Raw genomic sequence first — 21,350 nt, forward strand, 5'->3', positions numbered from 1 at the left:
AGCTTGAATCTTTGTTCCTCCTTAGGTATTATTATTTAAATATGTTGTTGGGTTTTTCATGGTTTTCAGATTGTTAGATGTAAAGTTATCTTACTCTTTGTTGTTTAATAACAAAGATGCTTCTTTTCCAAAGATTTTGAAAAAATCTTTTTAAAGCATTTTTTAAAAATGTTTTTTTAAAAAATATTTTTAACATAAATTTATCATTGAGCATTTCTTTAGCAATTTAATTTAGGTTTTAACAGACCATTTGTTTCTACATAGGCTTTTAGAAAAAGCCCATCATAAGGAACCTTTATAATTCTATTGGAATTATTAACCAGTTATTTTATTGTTTTATGTAGCTGTATAATTTATGTGTAGTAGTACAATCTGTATTTTTATCTAAGTTTCATGAAGACAGAAAAGGGGAAATGTCTTTTAGCTTTCTTTATCAAATACTTGAAAATGCATTTGCTTTTAAGCATAAAGAGTAAAAATAAAATTGGAATAAAATTAAAATGTTAGCATATTTCTTTATGAACTCTCTATGTTTGTTCTGAGTAGAAGTGAACCTTTTGAAATAACTGTACTTTTATTGTTGAATAATCCAATGGCTGCAATTTTATAGTTTTATATTTAATAGCATAATTTTTATTGGATTTATAAAGATATATGTCAAAGACACAGTTTTCTAATATTTAACCTTTGAATTATGTAGTGAAGAACATTCTGGAAGATTCACAATATGTGCCTGTTTCCGTGAACTGATGAGATTTAAAAGTAGTAATATTTGCTATATTTTAATAATTTTTAAATTAATATTTGCTATCTTTAACAAATTTTTAATTGGTGTATGTCCTTATTTTATATTCTTTACTCTCAGTCAAGTGCTAGTGATATTTTTGCTCTTCTCTAAAGTGAGTAATAGCAGTATTTAACTATAATATGAAAGATCAATAGTCCTTGCATTTATTTTTGCAGGTCATATCATCCAGTGGCAGATTGTTTTACTGCTTTCAACCATTTTGCCCTTTGGTTTCAAATCTTAACATCTTGCTCTTCCACTAATGATCGTTAAGATCTTCTATTTCTTAAAAGAAATTAAATATAAGAAAGTTTCATTAATTTAAGAATGGGGAGGCTTTACATTCATCTCCCTTGTTCAAGACATAGATAATTTTTACACTGATAAATGGGTAGGCTTCTTTAAAATTTACTAATAAATAGGGGCGCCTGTGTGACTCAGTTGGCTAAGCGGCTGACTTCAGCTCAGGTCATGATCTCCTGGTTCGTGAGTTTGAGCCCTGCGTTGGGCTCTGTGCTGACAGCTCAGAGCCTGGAGCCTGCTTCAGATTCTGTGTCTCCCTCTCTAACCCTCCCCTGTTCATACTCTCTCTCTCTTTCTCTCTCTCTCTCTCAAAAATAAATAAACATTAACAAAAAATTAATAAAAAAATAAATAAATTTACTAATAAATAGAAAAAGCTTAGATAAAATGGCATGATGAAAAAGTATGACATTCACTTATTTCAAATCAAGGAAAATGGTTGCCACATACGTGTTGTGGCAGTGGCAAGATAGTAAAAGTACAACATTTAGAAAGTGGTCATTTACAGTGGGTTATAGTCCATTCGACCACCAGTCCAAGCTCACATTCATTATCCCCATACCAAAACCCACTATGACTGGTTGGTCAGTGGCACATGAGAGATAAATCAACGTTTTAATGAATGCATAATGTTCACAATGGAAGAAAACCTCGACTGTCACCATTGCTTTTAGCTTGTGAACTTTGTGTGCTTATGAAGGCTTTAAAGAATATTTTTACCTCGGCAATAAATTGGGCTACATAGTAGTACAGTTACTGGGCAAAGGTAAAGAATAGGCTATTTCTACCCATACTTGAAAATACTTGTTAATAACTGACATCAGTAACAAGGTCTGCCATTCTGGTTTAATGACCCAGGGTCACTAGTCAAGCTTTTTTAGCCTTCTAACTCTCCCTGATACACTTAGAATTGGTCTTGAACTTAATAATTTACATACATGCCCTTTTTAAGTATTGAGTCTGTGCTGGGATTTGTGTTGAGGACAGGCCCATTAGGAAGAAACTGACACTTTCAAAAATTTTAGAAACTCAAGGTTCCCATCATTCAATGTAAATAATGTTCTTTCATCTAAGATTATGTTGCTCTTTCATGTTTAGTGTTAAAATATCCTTTAATAATAATTTTAGAAAGGGACAAGTGTGATGATAAATGGTCTTTGTTTTTATCATTCTGATTGCTAATGTAAAGATGCCAACTTTCAGTGTATTACCCAATTTAAAATTTTTAATATTTTATTTTTAAAGCATCTGCTCAATTTATTATTTTTAATAGAAATATTTTAATATTTATTTCATCCAGGAGTGATTTGCCACCAAGTGTTCTATTTACTACTCTATTGTGGTTTCTTCAGCGTTGTGGGAGAATAAAAATTATGCATATGGGATTAGATTAGCCAATTACTGAAAGTAATAATTATTCCTTATGCTCTTTTGTATTTCCAGAATTTCCTATCATGAACACATAATGTGTTTAAAGCCATGAAATAATGTTAAAATAACCATGAAACCAGAATATTTGCCAAATACAGATAAACTCAATTAGTAAGATCCCATTGATAATATATATTTTTTTTAATCACTGTGTTCAAGTTTGGGAACCTGCCTTAAGTATTCAGATTCAGGCTCTGCAGGAGGGAAGCGATGAACTGTCAATAATGCAGTGCCCTGTTTGGGAGAGGAAGGGAAGGTGCATTTTGGGGTTCTCTGAAAATTCACCATCTACTACAAATATTGAACATAACAAATGTCACGTATCTGAGAGGCAGGGGAAACCTGGAGGAGGCTAAGCGGGTCACACTGGGATTTTATGCTAGTTTACATCGTTAGCAAACAAAGAGAGTTTTAATCAGTTGATTAATAATGGTGTCGATCTGAGAGATCATCAGTATTCTCTACAAAATAAATTCTTGTGAGAAGATGAGTGTCAGAAAACTTCTGGAAAGAGCTGTGAGCTGCCTCTGTGAGAGAAACCATGGTGCGGACTAGCTGACTATGTTGGGACAGCTGAACAGTTAGAAAGATGGGAAGAAAACTTCAAGGGGAGAGGCCACCAGGTGACTAGCAACTCTAGAGGCCACTGACAGCCCCTGATACCCAGTCCCCTGTGTTTAAAACAGTTTGGCATCCTCGTTAAGAGGACAAGCTTTGAGGTGAGACAGAATTAAGAGTAGATGCTGGCTTCACTATTTACTAGCTGTGAAGCCCTGAGAATGCTCTGCAACCTCTCTCTGCCTCAGTGTCTTAAGATTTGAGGGGCACCTGGGTGGCTCAGGTGGTTGAGCATCGGACTTCAACTCAGGTCATGATCTTGTGGTTTGCGAGCTGGAGCCCCACGTTGGGTTCCATGCTGTCAGCACAGAGCCCACCTTGCATCCTCTGTCCCTCTCTCTCTGCCCCTCCCCACTTGTATGTGTGCATTTTCTCTCTCTCCAAAAAATAAACATTTACAAAAAAATATTTGATATGAGTATGATAAGATGAAATTCACAGGGCTGTCAGCAAGTTACTATATGTGCCTTTAGGATTCAGTTAGCTAGTATATATAACCTGCTTAGCACCCAAAAAACGCAACCAGTTATTGTTTTATGCATTTAATGAAGAGGCCTTTTATTGACCCTTTGTAAGTATCAGGCACTCCTAGGTGATGGGTGATACAGTGTAAGTAGATTAGCAAGCCGTCATGGACCTTGCCTGCCTGGAGCTAATAATCTGGACACAGATTTTAATCAAATAATAATATAAAATAATAGAATTACAAACTTCAGTAAGTATAACCGAGGAAAAGTTCCAAAAACAATAACTCTGGGATCTTAAAATGAAGAGGCTTGGTCTAGTTTGGTGAGAGTCAGGGGAGTCTCTGGGGAGAGACATGAGGTGGTGTAGAAGTTACTGGGGTAATGGAGGGAAGGAGAGGGGACATGCCGGGCAGACACAACATCTTGTGCAAAGGTTCTTTAACAGGAGGAAGTAAGGTGTATTTATGAAAATGAAAGAGAGCCAAGGTTGTTAGAGATGGAGGAGGTGGAGGGGCCAGAATGTTCAGCATCTTTTGGGACTTAGTAAAGGGCCAACATTCTTTTAAGAGCATCAAGAAACCAATGAATAGAAAATGGATAAAAAATACATTTTTAAAATGTTATTGTGGCTGCTGTTTAGAGATAAGATTGGAAGGGCCAAGAAGGCTATGTAGGAAACTAAGGAGTTTTTGTTGATGTAGGTGATAGTTTTTTCTAGACTCTACCATTAGATAGATGCTATTTACTGAGATAGGTAACCCTGACACAAGATTGGTTTTGGTGCATAGACTTTGAGTTGCCTCTTCGTTAGTTAAGTGGAGTTCTCAATTAGTCAACTGTACAAGTGTCTTGTTTTTGCCACATTTTGTTAACTCTAAGATGTATACTTTCATATTTTAATGTTACTGAAATTAAACTATGTCTTATAATCAATGCTATGCCATAGTTAAATTTCTAGTCCTTTGCATTTCTTAGTGGTATATAAATTGATGGGGCCCTCAACATCTGTAATGTCTTAGATCCATCAAAATATTGTTATTACTAATAATTATAAGAAGGAAGACCTCCATAACACCAATTAGTAGCCCACAAGTGACCAAGTAACAAAAACTTCCAGTCCATAGCCAATAGGAACCACCAACCATCAGCATCCAAAACAGTGTAGGAGTGACCAGAAAGGGCAATTACTTCAAGACAACTGACCTCTTTTCCACCTACCCACAAACAAGTAAGATGGAGGAAGAGACAGGAAACTACCATCATTACCTAAATAGGACAGAGGCTGTATCAGTATCTGTTAAATGAAGCAGATCATATTAATAGTAGTATCTAATGCTTAAATAATACTGGCTATAGATGAGATGTTCTTCTAAGGACTAGATGTTCTTCTAAAGACTTTATGTACATTAACCCATGTATTCCTCATAACAACATTATCATGTGGACAGCTTTACCAATGATAACTGATCTGGAGAGAGGTTAACTAACTAGCTTCAGGTCACATAGCTCATAAATGGCAGATCCAGATTCACACTCAAGAAGTGCTGCTCCAGAGCCTCTGCTGACAACCACTGCTCCCTCTAATGAAGATGACTAACTACTTGGTGACCTGGGAGCAATAGAGAGTTCTGGAAATTTTGTGTGGGCTTTTGCCACAGAACCAGACTATGACACATATATTGAAGATCTTCAGATTTTTACTATACATGTGGTGTGGGGAGGAAGGAGGAAGGAAGAGCTCTTATTCTGGATTCTGAGAACAGTACTACTGTATCTGAATTCAATATGGCAATATTGGCTTAGCAGTGCATTCAAAGGAAGGTGCTCCAATAAATAACAAAAATTATCAATATCAGCAACAAAAGTTAAATCCCTGATTTTATCTTGTGTTGACATATGTAATAAAAAGATAACATGTTTTACAAATTATATGTTTTCTAAAACTAAAAATGTTTATCTGTAATCAATTTTGATATTATGAAGGAAGGTACAGTCATTCAGAAATCATATCATTTGTGTTACCTGATGGTAATGGTGACATTAGCAGGACTCTGAGCTAAGCCAGTAAGAAAAAGTTGTAGCTCTACATTTACCACTACAGAGATTTTAGTGTAGGCATTTTATTTTGTTTGATGGAAACATTTGTTTTTATGGAAAATATAGTGCTTATTAAAACCAATAAGCATAATCCTATCAAGCTATATTACTAAACACCCTTTTCAGGCTAAAGGAGTTAGAAAGATATAAGTTTTAGGGAGGGGAGAAACCTTAAGTACGGTTCCATCTTTTTACACTAAATCACTGCTATTATTGCTAGTCTTTCCTGCTTTCATTTTCTTTATGGCTTCAAAGAGAGAAATTCTGATCTATTTTGTTTCTTTATTTTGTGTATCATGGAAAATTTCAGTCTTATGTTTTATTTAGCTATGTGACTTCTCATCATGATGTAATGCTGCATCCTTAGACTCCCTTACAACTTTGGAAGCCCCCTCCAGCATGAAAAGCCCCCCATTCAACTTCTGTCTTTAAAAATTTTTTATGTTTATTTTTGAGAGACAGAGAGACAGAGCATGAGTGGGGAAGGGGAAGAGAGCGAGGGAGACACAGAATCCAAAGCAGGCTCCAGGCTCTAAGCTGTCAGCACAGAGCCCAATGAGGGGCTCAAACTCACGAATGGTGAGATCATGACCTGAAGCTGAAGTCAGACACTTAACCAACTAAGTCACCCAGGCACCACCTCCCCAACTTCTTGAAGAAGTATGAGCAAAAAAGTACAACAGGTTCACTCTTACTGCTGGTTTCATAATAGTTCAAGCCTCCTTTCTTCTGTTGACAGTTGATGTTGGCAGGTGTTGACACATATATATATATCATCTATAGATTTCTAAATCTACATGTAATCTGTTCACATATGTGAGGATGTCTGGGTTTTCATTTCTTTGTTTTGTTTGTTTGTTAGTTGCAAGGGAACAATTTTAAACTTTCCCTTTTAAAAGGAGGCAGAAAAGTCCCTAAGATGTGTATAATTGAAAGATGAGATAACATATTATTTATTATTTTCTGACTCTTTCATCATTTCTATTATTGAAATAATAGTAGATGAAAATTGGTAACACATTCATCTAGTACATATGACATGGTGACATATGAATGTTTTATATATCTTATATCACTTAAATGTTAGGATTATCCTAACAATAATTTTATAAGGTCAATATTATCACCTAAAGATAAACTGATTTGTCTAATATTTCACAGCTCTTAATGATGATTTGAAAATTAGGGCCCAGGTCTGTCTGTATCAGCCAGGGTCCAGTTAGGAAATAGAAAGTACACAGTAATTTGAGCAGGAACAGTTTAATGTAAAGAATCATTAATTATGATGTGCTACTAATGCGTGAAAGGAACTGCAAAGAATTGAGGAGAGCAGATACAGGGAGTGACTGGTACTCCAGGTCTGAAGCAGAGCACCTTTGGAGAGAACAAATTTTAAGGAGTTTCTTCCTCCACTGTGCCCCCACCTCCTAGAAGCCACATCTTCTTGGAGAGAGCATAGCTTTGGCCCAGTGAATGGCAAAGAAGTTCACTGAGGTAGGAGGCTAGGGGAACTCACAGAGAAGGCATTTTCTGGGGCTCTTGGGGAACTGTCCATAGGGAGGTGTCACACTGTGGAACTCACTGGGAGCCCATTTATGGGAAGGTGCTGCACCATGGAACTTGGTAGGAAGTTCCCAGTGTATGTGTGTGGGGTGTTCCAGGAGACACAACCCAGAAAGTGCCCTACACTGGTGGCCACTGTGCACTGCTTGGGCTTGCAGACAGAAGAACCCAGAACCAGGAAGAGCCCCTTCATCTAGTTCCCTCCTTTGCTCTCTGTGTAAGATGCTTAAAATTGTGCCTTATGGTGAAGTGTTCTAGTCTCAGAAGCAGGACTGTGAAAGTTGGATTAGGAGTGAGGCAATAGATTGATACCTGGCACACTACCCACCAACAAATCTACTTTCTTAATCATTCAAGCATTATGTCATATTGTCTTATACTTACTCTACCACAAAATATGCTATTTAACAAAATAAAGGAATATAAGAAGAAAGAGAGGAAATTAGGAAGGAAAGAAAGAAAATGTAACAGGGTTATAAGTGAAGGTTTACATCAGTATTTCTCTTTTGTTTGAGATGTTTCTAGGTAGAGTTACTTTGAATTCATTGCTCAAGAGATTGTCTTATTGAATTTTAGGCACTAGTTTATCAACCAAAAACTGAAGTTACCACCCAGAGGCCCAGGGTCCGTAACCAAAGATTTTTCACTCTACAGTTCCAATTATTTTTGAATTCTAGTTTTCTCATCTACTAGTTAATGCAGGTTATGTTTGGTTGAGAATTATATGTTTGCAAATGAGAGCTTCCTTAGATAATCCAAAGCCTATTTGCATCACTTACAGAATGCAAGATTTAGGCAAGTTACTTAATTTCTCTGCATTTCAAATTCCTCATGTAAAATGGAAATAATAAGATATGCCTTATAAATGTTTTATGAAAATTAAATGTATTAGTTTTTAAAAGAACTTGGAACAATTCCTTCCATATAGTAAGTGGCATGTAAATATTTGTATGGGGTGCCTTGGTGGCTCAGTTGGTTAAGTGTCCAACTTCAGCTCAGGTCATGATCTCACTGTTCGTGAATTTGAGTCCCGCATCAGACTCTGTGCTGACAGTTCAGAGCCTGGAGCCTGCTTCAGATTCTGTGTCTCCTTCTCTGTCTGCCCCTCTCCTGCTTGCTCTCACTCTCAAAAATAAGTAAACATTAAAAAAATAAAATAAATATTTGTATACACATCATTGTATTTTCTTAAAGACCATAGCCTAGGAATATTAATTTAGTCATTCCACTTTAGGGAACTCTACGTTTAGTCAACATTTTTGTCAGATTAATCTGATTTCCATTGTTTAATAGCAATTACAAATATATATATAGTTATATTATGTATAATATAAATGCTATTCATTGGTTACTTTACTTTTTTCCATACCTGTTAACAATACTACTTTAAACTGATAGTGTTTAAAGACGATATTAGTAAACCCATTACTCCTTAATTTTTGCTAGGAATTATCTGCACAGTAAGATTATTGGTGAAGTACCTCTGACTAAAGAAAACCCAAGTTGTCAACATAACCATTAGCATTCAAATTATTAAATAGTTTCTAATGTGCATCCCTTAAAAATACATTAGACATTTTTGCAAAATGTCTAAAATTTAAAAAATATATATTCTTTTTTTTTTTTTTTTTTTTACAGAAGACCGTGACAGATATTCTCAACTCCTCAAGAAGTACAATGCGATTGAAATGTTATTTACACTCTATCCTCCTCAAGGTGCCCATGTGTGTAAAAATATACGACTTAGGTCAACTTGGCTGAGACCCGTAGTAAATGGGGAAGAAGGATATAAATATATAGGTAAGATGCTGAATCTTATTATTTTTTTTTTATATTATAGAAGAAATGACCCTTTATCTAACTCTTATTTGTCACTTAGATGATGGAGTGTAATATCTAGGCCCTGGGGAGTATTCATTTTAGTTCTTAAGTATTATTCCTGCAGTTTAAAAAGTGTCTGTATTACACTTTGGTGTTTCCTCTAGAAAGCAGAAACACACTGTGATCATTCATTCACCTGATGATGGACATTTGTGTTGCTTTCAAAAATGTGATACTCTACAGATAGTTACTATGAACATTCATTCATGCACAGGATCGTGGATAGACCTATCCCAGCATTTCTCTTAACCAAACTGTTTTCCAAAGCAGTTCTATCATTTGGTATCCCATGCCCCCCGCCCCCTGCAGACTTCAGAGCTGCAATTGCTCCACATCAGTACTTGGTATAATTAGTTGTTCTAATTTTAGCCATCCTAATAGAGAAGTATTGGTATTCTGATGTGGTTTTCATTTTTCCAGGAGATAATGATATTTAACATGTTTTCATGTATTTGGCATTGGATATCATCATCGGCCAACTGTCCATCTTAAATTTTTTGACCATTTTTTAATATATCTTTTATTATTGAGTGTTGAAAGTCCTTTAGATATTCTGAATATAAATCCTTTAAGATATATTCTTTGAAAATATTTTCTCCTAGTCTGTGTCTTGTATTTTCTGTCTTTCAATAATATGTTTTGAAGAGAAGTTTTTAATTTTGATGAAATTCAGTTTACTACTGTATTCTTTATGTTTTTGTTGTGATAGCCAAGAAAACTGGCCAGACTTCTGGTCTCAAGGGTTTCCTCCAGAAAATTTTATACCTTTGGGTTTTATATTTCAGTGTATAATCTGTTTTGAGGGTTTTTTTTTTTTTTTTTTTTTTTGGTACTTGGCTCAAGGCATAGATTGAAGTTCTTTTTTTTTTTTCTTAAATTTAACATGGTGATATCCAAATATGCTAGCACTATTTGTTGAAAAGACTATCCTTCTGTTAATTACCTTTGTATTTTGGTAAAAACCAAATAAACTAATGAGATACATAGATGGCAAATAAGCACATGAAATGATTTCTCTTTAAGTTTTATATAAAATGGTCAACATCATTAGTAACTAGGGCAATACAAATTGAAGCCACAAGAATACTCACCTATTAGACTAAAATAAAATTGAAAATAGGACAGTGCCAAGTCTGGCAAGGATGTAGAGCAACTGAAACACTCATTTATTGCTGTTGGGAATGTAAAATGATATAATCAATTTATGAATATTTTGTTGGTACTTTCTTATAAAGTTGCAGTGCTGTATCCATAACCCAGCCATCTCAGTCCTGGGTAATTACCCAAGAAAAATGAAAGTATTTGTTTACCAAAAACCTGTATATAAGTGTATATAGTTGCTTTAGTCATAATTGCCAAAAGTTGGAAACAACATAAATGTTCTTTAGCTGGTGAGGTGGTAAATGAAAATTTTTATATCTACACAATGAAATATTTTTCACCTATAAAAGGGAATGAACTATTGATACAACAACAGGAATTTCACATGCATCATGTTAAGTGAAAGAATCCAAATTCATAGGCTATATATAGATTCTATTTAAATGACACTTTGGAAAAAGCAAAACTATAGGACAGAGATCAGTCCTGTGATTTCCAGGACTTACAGCTGGTGGGAGGATTTGATTGCAAAGAGGCAGCATGAGGGAGTTCATTGGGTGATGGGATTGTTCTGTCTCTTGATCATGATAATGGTCATAGGGCTCTAAAAATTAGTCAAAATGAACTGTATAACAAAAGAGTGAATTTTACTGTAAATAAAATTTTCAAGATAAATACAAAAGAAAAAGAAAAAAGGATTTATATGAATGACAAACAAGTCCAAAAAAGATGTGCATCATTATTACTCATTAGGGAAATGTAAATTGAAACACAGTGCGATACCACTACATGCTTACTAGAATGACTAAAATTAAAACGACTGAACACACCCAGTGTTGGCAAGGATGTGTAGCAACTTTAATATTCTGCCAGTGCAAATGTAAAATGGTAAAAACACTTTGCAAAATAATTTGATGTTTTCTTAAAAAGTTAAACATAAACCTGGTTTATGACCCAACCATACCACTCCTAGATATTTATCCAAGAGGAAAGAATGTATACATCTATAAATGACTTGTGCATGAATATCCATGGATCCATTTTTTTGGTAAAAGACTCAAAGTAGAAACAATTCAAATGTCTATCTACAGGTTAAAGGCTAAACAAATTGTGATATTTCCATGCAGAATACTACTCAGCAATATGAAAGAACAAACTATTGACAGTATTGATACATGTAACGACATGGCTGAATCTCAAAAGAATTATGCTGAGTAAAAGAAACCAGACCCCCCCTCCAAAAAAAAGAGGATAAGAGTATGAGCATTTTTATGAAATTACAGATAATGAACACTAAACCTTACGACAGAAGCAGATCTATGTTTACCTGGGATTGGGTTGGGACGTGGAAGTGAGATGTGATGGGTTGTGACGGGGATGATGGTAATGTTTATTATCTTCATCATGGTGATAGTTCCATGTATATGTACATATGTCAGAATTCATCAAATTGTATACTTTAAACGTGCAGTTTTCATTTACACTTCAATAAAGCTATAAAATAAATTTAAAGAACCAAGATAGTGAAATTTGTATTTTGGTAATAATTTTGAGAAATGATTTTAAATTTTAGATTCAGCATTTTAGAACTTATCTATAGAGAGCCACAGATTTAGCACAGTCTCATTGGGCTAGTGTATGTAATGGCATATTTAAGTACCCTGTTCTGATAGATAACATAGGGGAAGAAGAGGAGGAAAAGAGAAGGAAAATTATGAAAAATAAGATTGAGGGCTTCAGGCTTTATAAGATGAATCAAGACCCTGTTGCAATTTATCTTCTCTTTGCTGTTTTCCACCTGAACATTCCCACAGTGGAATCCATATCATTCCAAAGATTTGTGTTCATTGTTAATAGCCCATTTGTGAACATTTGTTGCAAATAAAACAAACATAAAGGAAACATGCAAGAGGCATTATTTTGTAAGTTAAAGACTCTATCTTCTGAAGTTTTATGCTTACCTTTTCCGTTTCTGTAAGTGACCAAGGTCTCGCATTTTTTTGAATTACAGTTGTTATTAAACTGATAGACAAAATAGTTTTCAGCATTTGCCTTGAGAAAGATTAGTGTATTACAGAAGCACTTTCTGAAACTCAGTATCTGCTCTGCTAGAAACATTTTAAGGAAGTTAGCTCTGGGAATTTATTATGTGTTCCACCATTAATAATACTCCACCATGTAAGCACTCCTATTTATTGATTTCACTCTGTAATTTAGGGAAGTATCATCAGCAAGAACTGAGGAGTAGTAATAGAATTACTGAATGTTCTATAAATGGCATGGGTTGCTAACAAATTAGGTAGAATTAAGACCATACATACTCTAAAAGTATCATTATATCCATGTTTTTATATCTCAGAATTCCTATCATAATGGTTTGAATGTCACTGGAATGCAGCATAAGTCATACCTTCAAATTGCTTAAATACACCAAGTATTTCTTCTGAATCATAATTTTTCATTTTAGATCAATGAATTAAAAACTTTTATTTTTTCTCCAGGAACATATGTATTTACAGAAAATAAGTTTAACAAGCCTTTTGGAAGGCTGGTCTTTTAATATGTCTTTTGTTATCTTTCCTTATGAGTTGTCTGCCCTTGAGTCCCGCTGCTCTTCTGGCCTGTCGCAGACATACTGAACTTATTTCTCACCTGCATTAGCTTTTGTGACTTTGGTGGATTCTCAACCTGAAAGCTGTAGATTATATTAAGAACCCCTGGAATTCTAATGGGAATACCTTGAAAGGAGTAGGTTAGCCATTGTCTCTCAAGACAATCATTTAGAGAATACAAATGAATGATTAAATTACTTTTTCAAACCAATGGTGCATTCTTAACTGAATCATATTATTATATTAATGTAAGGTTTCTAATTAGTTCAGATCCTGAGTAATGAGCAGAGACCTCTAGTTCTACTACTTCTTCATATATCATTTCCAGCCCTTCATATAGTACATTTTACTTACCCCTATAACATATGGTTATTTAAGTTATATAATTAATGCTGGAACTGATTTCCTGGCCTAATCACTGTTTTGTTACCCATTATAAAAGTGAAAGATATCTCTTTATGCTGTTCGGTTTATTCCACTGCCTTCAGGCAAGACCTGATGTATATTAGCCAAATGAGAATCCCATCTTTAGACTCTGGCAATTACATAATTGTCCTTGACAGGTCTGATTTTTGATGATGATCTATCTCAGAACTTTCTACTCTGAAACATAAGACTTTCTTTTCTTACACATGTTCATTGCAGTTGTAACTTTTTCACAATCTACAAAATTAAGTCTATGCATAGATTAATAAGAATCTTTCTTTTTCTATAATAGGCCTTTAAAAATATTATTCCTCAGAAGCCCTCGTTCTAATCCTTAATGTCTTTTGGTACTTCTCTCTAAACATTTTCCAAATTTTCTCATTTCTTTTAAGTGATGGAATTCAGAAGATACGATAATCGAATATATCTAATTTATTGCGAATATAATCCAGCTACCACATATTCTGCTTATATCTCTGTACTTGTTTTAAACTTTTTTTTCTTCTTCCAATATTTTATTTAAATTCAAGTTAGTTAACATATAATGTAGTATTGGTTCAGTATTAGAACCCAGTGATTCTTCACTTACATATAACACCCAGTGATCATCCCGAGTGCCTTCCTTAATGCCCATCACCCATTTAGCCATTCCCCCCACCCATCTCCCCTCTAGCAACCCTCAGTTTGTTCTTTATAGTTAAGAGTCTCATATTTCACTCATATGTGGAATTTAAGAAACAAAACAAATGAATATAGGGAAAAATAAAAGAAGATAAAAATAGGCACTTGTTTTAAACTTTTAAAACACACATCTCAGCATTTGGATTTCTACCCATCATCATTCTTTCCTTTTTTACCATATTTTCTTATACTATTAATATGTGTGCAATTTATTTTGCCTTCTTAAACTTGCTATCCTGACTTGTCCTGATTATCCGTAACTTATTAAGATATAGACATTTGTACTCTTGTTAAAACTGCTTTGAGTTTTTAACCTGTTCTTTGGGGTATTCTGTAAGATTAATTATTAAAAAATGAAAAACTCAAATAAATCCTGATTTGAAGGGAGCGTCATATATTTTATATCACTTATATATGCTTAAGTACAGGAAATGGTCTATTATAGTTTGGATAAGTTTAAACATACTATGGTTATATCAGGATCTTACTTAGCCTATGGATAACCTGCTTGTTTGAGGAGAATAATATCACTAAAAACTATATTTTATATTCAATTGGACTTGTAAAGTTTTTTTGATATATACTTGTCAATGTCCCTTTTTACCAACTATAAACTATCAGCAGCCTCAACTTTCATGTTCTTTAATGTCCCTTTGATTTTCTTTGTTAAGGGCAAATTATGTGATTATGTTTTCATGAGGGTACTTGCTGGTGGAACAATGGTATTTTATTTTTAGATGATGGTTCAGTTGGTTAAAACTTTCAACATTTAGTACATTCATAGAAATTATCCACAGAAAGATAAAAATGAATGCTGTATTGTATCTGGTGAAAGGTTTTCAACTATGGTCAAGTTATTACAAATTCTTTAGGATGATGAATGAGGTCTTGCTCATTTAATGGAATGAATGTGTTCTATGTGAATTCCATTTTTTCTTGGACTTCATTGATAAAATCAGAGCTATGTCTCCCACTCTCCCAAAACCCAGTTTCACCAAGCAGGATGGAAGCATTTGCGAAAGACATTAAGATGTGGCATTAGATCTATAAGCTAAAGGAAATGTGAGTTTCATATTAAACAGTAATCTACCACTCAATATTTCTGAACTTTTTAAAATGAAAATTGTAGGATTAATGTCTTATTATTTGAGTTCTGCATCCATTTATTTAACAAGCATGAAAAAAGTGTCAATTATGCTCTTGGCAATAAAGTTTGAAAAATAATTTGAGCTTAATCCCTGCCCTAGAAGTGTTCACATTCTAGCAGATCCAAAGCACTATCAGAGTGTTTTGGCTCAGTCAGTCCCAGTGAGCACTTCTATTGGTCAATGGGTCAAACAAAATGCCACAAAACAAGGATCTTCAAAAAAAAAATCTTGGGAGAACCTGCCTAACAGCAACAGTCAATATCTGAAATAAAAACTCCAAGCTCAGTTTGTTGTACATCTAAGTAAGTGAGAGTTATCCTGGTTAAACAGTCTTTCTGAGCAAAGCAGACTTTTGATAATATATAGGGTTTGGGGGAAGAGTGGTAGCTAGCTCTGAAGATGGACCCAATGATCTGTGCCTCCTGGTATTCATGCTTTTGTGGAAATACACATACTGTATCAGAATACCAAAAAAAAGTGATGGTGTGATACCTCTGAGGCTAGTTCATAAAGAGATTTTGTGACTCCTGCCTTTTCTTAGATAAGCTTCTCTGAGGAAAGGTAGCTGCCATGTGATAAAAGTCTTAGGCAGACCTGTTGAGAGGTCTTTGTGCTAATGAACTGAAGCCATCCACCTACAACCAGTGAGGAACTGAGGTCTGTGTGAGTAATGCAACATGGAAGTGGAGTCTCTACCCCATCAGTCCTTCAGATGACTGTAACCCCATGAGAGACTGTGGCTGGACCCACCTAGAAAATCCACTCCAGATTCTTAACTCTCAGAAACTATGTGAGACAAATGTTGTTTTAAGCTTCTAATGCAGGGGTAATTTGTTACACAACATGCAAGTTAGTGGTTAGTGGCTTTTAGCAATGGAAGTGAAATGACATAAGATCTAGGGTAGGGGTGCCTGGTGACTCAGTTGGTTAAGTGTGTGACTCTTGATTTAGGCTCAGATCATGACGTCATGGTTTGTGGGTTTGAGCCCCACATTGGGCTCTTCAATGACAGTGTGGAGCCTGCTTAAGATTTTCTCTCCCTCTCTCTGCCCTTCCCCTGCTTGCACTCTGTCTCTCTCTCTCAAAATAAATAAATAAACTTAAAAACAAAAAAAGATTAGGGTATAGTTCCTCAGGAAAGACAAGTTGCTGATTGACTGGCCTTCAAACATGTGTTACTAGAGAGGGACTTTTGCTAATTAGTTAGATTTCAAAGTAGTATCTCTCACTTACTGGTTGGTTTTCAGAAGTATGTTTCCAGAATTGAGCTATCACTTGTTGATAAAACAGGTTTATAACTTGTTCTGGGCATTACCTGCCACTACAGCTAAAGAACTATAATTGATTAATTAAAGAGGTTTAAAAATAAGTTGTAGTAACTTATTGCCATAGTTGTAGAAACATTTGACTTTTCTTAAGAGTATGAGGACATTTTATTCTCAATAAATAAGCACATAAAGAAAAACAATCAAGCTTTCATGCTAATTGAAATAACAGAAGCAATTAAGTATAATTGTGAGCCTAAGAGAAGGGAATGACTACATCTGGCTGTATGAGAGATGATTTTATAAACATTATGGTATATGAGTTGTTCTTATAGCACAGATTACAGTTAGTAAGTAGATAATAGAGTGTTATAGGCAAAGGGAAGGACATTGGAAAGATCCATTCTCTTCAGTTGTTTGTTTAAAGAAATTCCACCTCACACCCCTTTTATAAAGTATTCCTGCACAACTTTTACATGAGATTAAGACAGTGGTTTTATAAAGCCTGATAAATTGGTGACATAGTATACAATGCCAAGTGTCATAAAGTCACCTCTTGGAAGTTTATGCCCATACACTCTCACATTTAGTTAATGTAGTTTATGACTACATAGCATGCGCACGTGCGCGCGCACACACACACACACACACACACACTCTAATCTCTCCTCATAAGTTAATTAATATTTTAGGTAATAAGTACATATTTTAATTATAGAAGTAATATATAAAATTAGAGATGAGAGTAAGTTCTTATGTGTTAAAGAGTATTTTAGGTGATAAATTCAACTTCAGAATGCAATAAAGAATTTGGAAGTTCACATAAAAGTGTCTCTAGCCAGTCAAAATTGATATAACAAAGGAAACATATTAAAGCTCACAGGATAGAGTCTCATTCAATACCCATTTATTCTTATTTCAAACACCAGAAAAAGCATATTCTTGTTTGAGAGAATTTGTCCTAGAGTAATGGGTCTCAACTTTATTAGACCTAGCACCCATTTTATATAACAAATATTTTAAAATTTACCTTATTATGTATGTATGAGAAAGGATAAAAGGAAAGGTGGTATATGAAAATGTGATTTGATATAAAAATACTTGGGCATGACTATATTATAGAAGAATATATAAAATAGTCATATGTTTGCAGCAATATATAGAAACACCATAAATATGACAGCTACAAATGTAGAATGACAAAGGTGTTGTGAATTGTTAGCTCAAATATTTTGAGAAGTATTGCTTTTGGGGGATATAATTTCAAAATGAACAATTCTTGGTAAAGTTTTGAATAAGACAGAGTTTAGTCTTGTGTTTTACATTGTGCTTTTATTCATGGAAAACTTGGTGTATTTTAAAATAGTGCTTTAAAAAAAGCTTTGTGCAGGGCCCCTGGGTGGCTCAGTCAGTTGAGCATCCAGCTTCGGCTCAGGTCGTGATCTCATGGTTTGTGGGATTGACCCCATATCAGGCTCTATGCTGACAGCTCCGAGCCTGGAGTCTGCTTTGTATTCTGTGTCTCCCTCTCTCTCTGCCCCTCCCCTGCTCGCTCTCTCTCTCTCTCAAAAATCAATAAACATTAAAAAAAATAAAAATAAATAAAGTATAATTCTCTATTTAAAAAAAATAAATAAAAAAGCTTTGTGATTATATATAACATGAAGTTGGGTTCTATGCTCCAATAAACATAAACAGGATTTCAGAGTGACATCACCAAGAAGGCAATATAAGTTGTTCTTGACATCATACCCCCTCACAAGAAGAACAACCAAGGACTATTTAAGAACAAGACACTACTGAGAGAATTCTAGAACATGAGAGTGAGGCCAAAGACAGACTGCATTAGAAGCGTGAGAGTGGCAGCTATATGTTGACTGGATTGCCCATCTCTCAGGCTAGTGCAACACAATGCACAGAGATCTCCCCTGAGCCTATACTTCCTCCAGAGTGAAAAGATAACCCAGGGGGTACAACAAGCAGCCCCATTGCAGCATTGTGAGTCACTCTATGGCAATCCTTACTCTAATTTCACATCACGAGGATTAGAGGGAAATCTGTGAGGCTCAACCATTAGGAATCTGACTAAGACAGAGAAGGGACAGGGGCTTGCAACGACCAACATGTGAATCTTGGCAGACCAAGTTGATGATACCTGCTGTACCCAAGTAGTAATTCCAACCTGCAGTGTTGCTCACCTGCAGAACTAAATTTGGATCACACTCTGACCAGGGATCTCAGAAGGGTGCAGATCTGCTTATTTGGATCCTCAAATGAGAAATTTTGCCAGCTCTAGAATTTGATTTGTCATTGCCAAGGCAAGGAGCTGAATCACAGCCCCAGCTGCTGTGGAGAATATCTTCTGGCCCCATTTAACCAGATGGGCTGGCTACAATACCTGAAAGCAGTGTAGTCTAGTGGTTCTTCACCCAAGAGGCAGGTGATCAGAGCTGATTACCCCAGCATAAAGCCCATACTGGGTGTGGAGTGTTCCCATGCCATGCACAGTCAAGACGACTAATTCATAGCCAAGGCTGAGGATAGCTCCCAGCTCCTCACAACTGATAGCCTGTTTGGGAAGTTGAGAGTAGCCTGGAGTGGCCTCTCCCCATCCTGCCTAGGCAAGGGAGCTGAGATATTGCCCCAATCACTATGGAGAATGTCTTCTAGCTCCATCTGACCAGAAAAGCTGGTGACAACTCCTGGAAGCTGTGCTGGCCTAGCAGCACTTGAGCTGAGAAGTGAACAGAGCCAATAATTTGCAGAGCAAATCCAATAGACTGTTCAGGGAACTTGGGGAAGTGTGGGTGGGGTTGAGTTAAGACAACAAAGAACTTTACCAGCTTTGGAGCTGCTTCTCCTGCTGTCTCCAGACAGATAATCTACTATGTAGCCCTGTGTGTGACAGAATATAAGCTTCAGCCTATCTGACCAGGGAAGCTAACCAGAGAACATGGGAAACTGCATAGCCCATTCAGCAAACCTACATACAGCAGTGCTTGAACAGAAAGCACAGTCTGTGGACTCCCCCATCTTCAGAACAAAACCAATGGCCTCGTCTGCAAGGGGACTCAGTACACATCTAGACTGATTTGGGTTCCTAACCAACAAGCAGTACAGAACCTGAGTCCTGTCCTGTAGCCTTTCCAGGGAAGTGAAACTGATTTAAAACCTCATATACAACTGAATATACTACCCAGTCCTGACCACCTGATTTCTGACCAGAGAATGCAGGTAACTGCAGAACTCATTCTACAGGATTACTTGGGTACCAACTCAGCAGTCCTAGTCCACTGTTCTCAGACAGTGACACAACCCCTCATTCCCCTCTTTAGAGCTCCAGCGGTTGCCCCATCCCAAAATAAACCATATTAGCAGGCCCCACCTGCCCAAGGACATTACCAACAGAAACCCAGAAACCCATACTGCACTGACTGATGCAAAACTGTCCCTGCTAAAGTAAACCTGTAAAGTTTGGAAGAGGCGTCCAATTACTCAGAAGCACAGTTATCAATATAAGAAGCCAAAGATCGTGAACAATCATAAATATGGCACTACCAAACGAAACTAGTAAAGCTTCATTAACTGACCCTAAAAAATAAATGAAGATCTATAAAATTTCAGATGAAGAATTCAGAATAGTCCTCTAAAGGAAGTTTAATGAACTAGAGGAAAACATTGACAGTTTAATGAAATTAGGAGAATAATGCATAAACAAAATGAGAAGTTTGACAAGGAAATAGCAACCGTTAAAAAACAAAAAAATCCTAGAGTTGAAAAATATAATAACTGAATTTAAGAAATAAATAGAGGGTTTCAAAAGTAGACTTAACCATGCACAAGAAAGAATAAGTGACCTGGAGGCTAGGATATTACCCAGAGGGAAAAAAAAGAAAAAAAATTAATAAAACAGAGTGAAGAAAACCTACAAGAATTAGGGAACACAATGAAAAGAGAAAATATTCACATTATTGGAATTCTAGAAGGAGAAGAGGAAGAAAAAAGGATATAAAATACATTTAAAGCAACAGTTGCTGAAAACTTCACAGCACTGGGGAGAGAAATGGGTATCCAGATTCATGAGGCTCAAAAGATGCTAAATAGGTTGAAACTGAATAGGGTTACACTGAGACAAATAATTATATTTTCATAAGTCAAAGACAAAATTAGAAATGGTAAGAGTAACAAGAGAAAAGAGAATTTACATACAAGAGGTTACATCCCTCCCCCATAACACTTTAGGCAGAATCTCAACAGAGACATTTTTGACTGAGAGAGAATGGGATGATTCAAAATACTGAAAGAAAAATGTCAATCAAGAATTCTATCCTTGATGAAGCAGTTTTTCAGGAACAAAGGAGGAATAAAGACTTTCCCATATAAGCAAAAGCTGAGGGAATTCATTACCACCAAACCTGCCTTACACGAAATGCTAAATGTTAAATGTTTTAAAACATAAAACAGTAAGGTGAATCTCACTCGTAATGGTAAATATATAGTCATATTTAAATTCTTCCATATGGTAATATTGGTGCATAATTCAATTAAAACTGCAGTTTAAAAGTTAAAAACAGGAGTTTAGGGAAGATGGCGGCCTAGGAGGACGCTGGGCTCACAGCATCCTCCTGATCACTTAGATTCCACCCACATCAGCCTAAATAACCCAGAAAACTGCCAGAAGGCTAGCAGAACGGATTCTCTGGAGCCATGTGTAGACAACAGGACCACGGAAGAGGGTAGGAAGGGCGGAGAGGCTGTGTGTGCTACACGGACTGGCAGGAGGGAGCTGGGCAATGGAGGGGCAGCCCCCCTACAAGGCAGAGCCCACAAGTCTGGCTTGCAAAAGTGGAGGGGCTGGACGGAGTGTGTTCTGACAGCCAGCAGGACTTAACATCTGGAATGTTATAAGTCAACAGCTCTGCTTGGAGAGTGGGAGGGCTAGAGGACAACGGGAGGAGGAGTTGTTGAGC

At 35.9% G+C, this 21,350-nt stretch overlaps 1 protein-coding gene across 5 annotated transcripts in view; it reads left to right on the forward strand.

The window, feature by feature from the left end:
* Positions 1 to 21,350, forward strand: part of IQCM (IQ motif containing M) — a 648,904-nt gene that overhangs the window by 369,417 nt on the left and 258,137 nt on the right. For all 5 annotated transcript variants that reach the window (XM_053216882.1, XM_053216881.1, XM_053216880.1 and 2 more), the window contains one exon: positions 8,905 to 9,066. In XM_053216882.1, the coding sequence (XP_053072857.1) occupies positions 8,905 to 9,027 (123 nt within the window). In that variant the 3' untranslated portion in view covers positions 9,028 to 9,066. The remainder of the gene's footprint in view (positions 1 to 8,904; positions 9,067 to 21,350) is intronic.

The sequence above is a fragment of the Acinonyx jubatus genome, chromosome B1 (genome assembly GCF_027475565.1).
Source record: "Acinonyx jubatus isolate Ajub_Pintada_27869175 chromosome B1, VMU_Ajub_asm_v1.0, whole genome shotgun sequence".
Lineage (NCBI taxonomy): Eukaryota > Metazoa > Chordata > Mammalia > Carnivora > Felidae > Acinonyx > Acinonyx jubatus.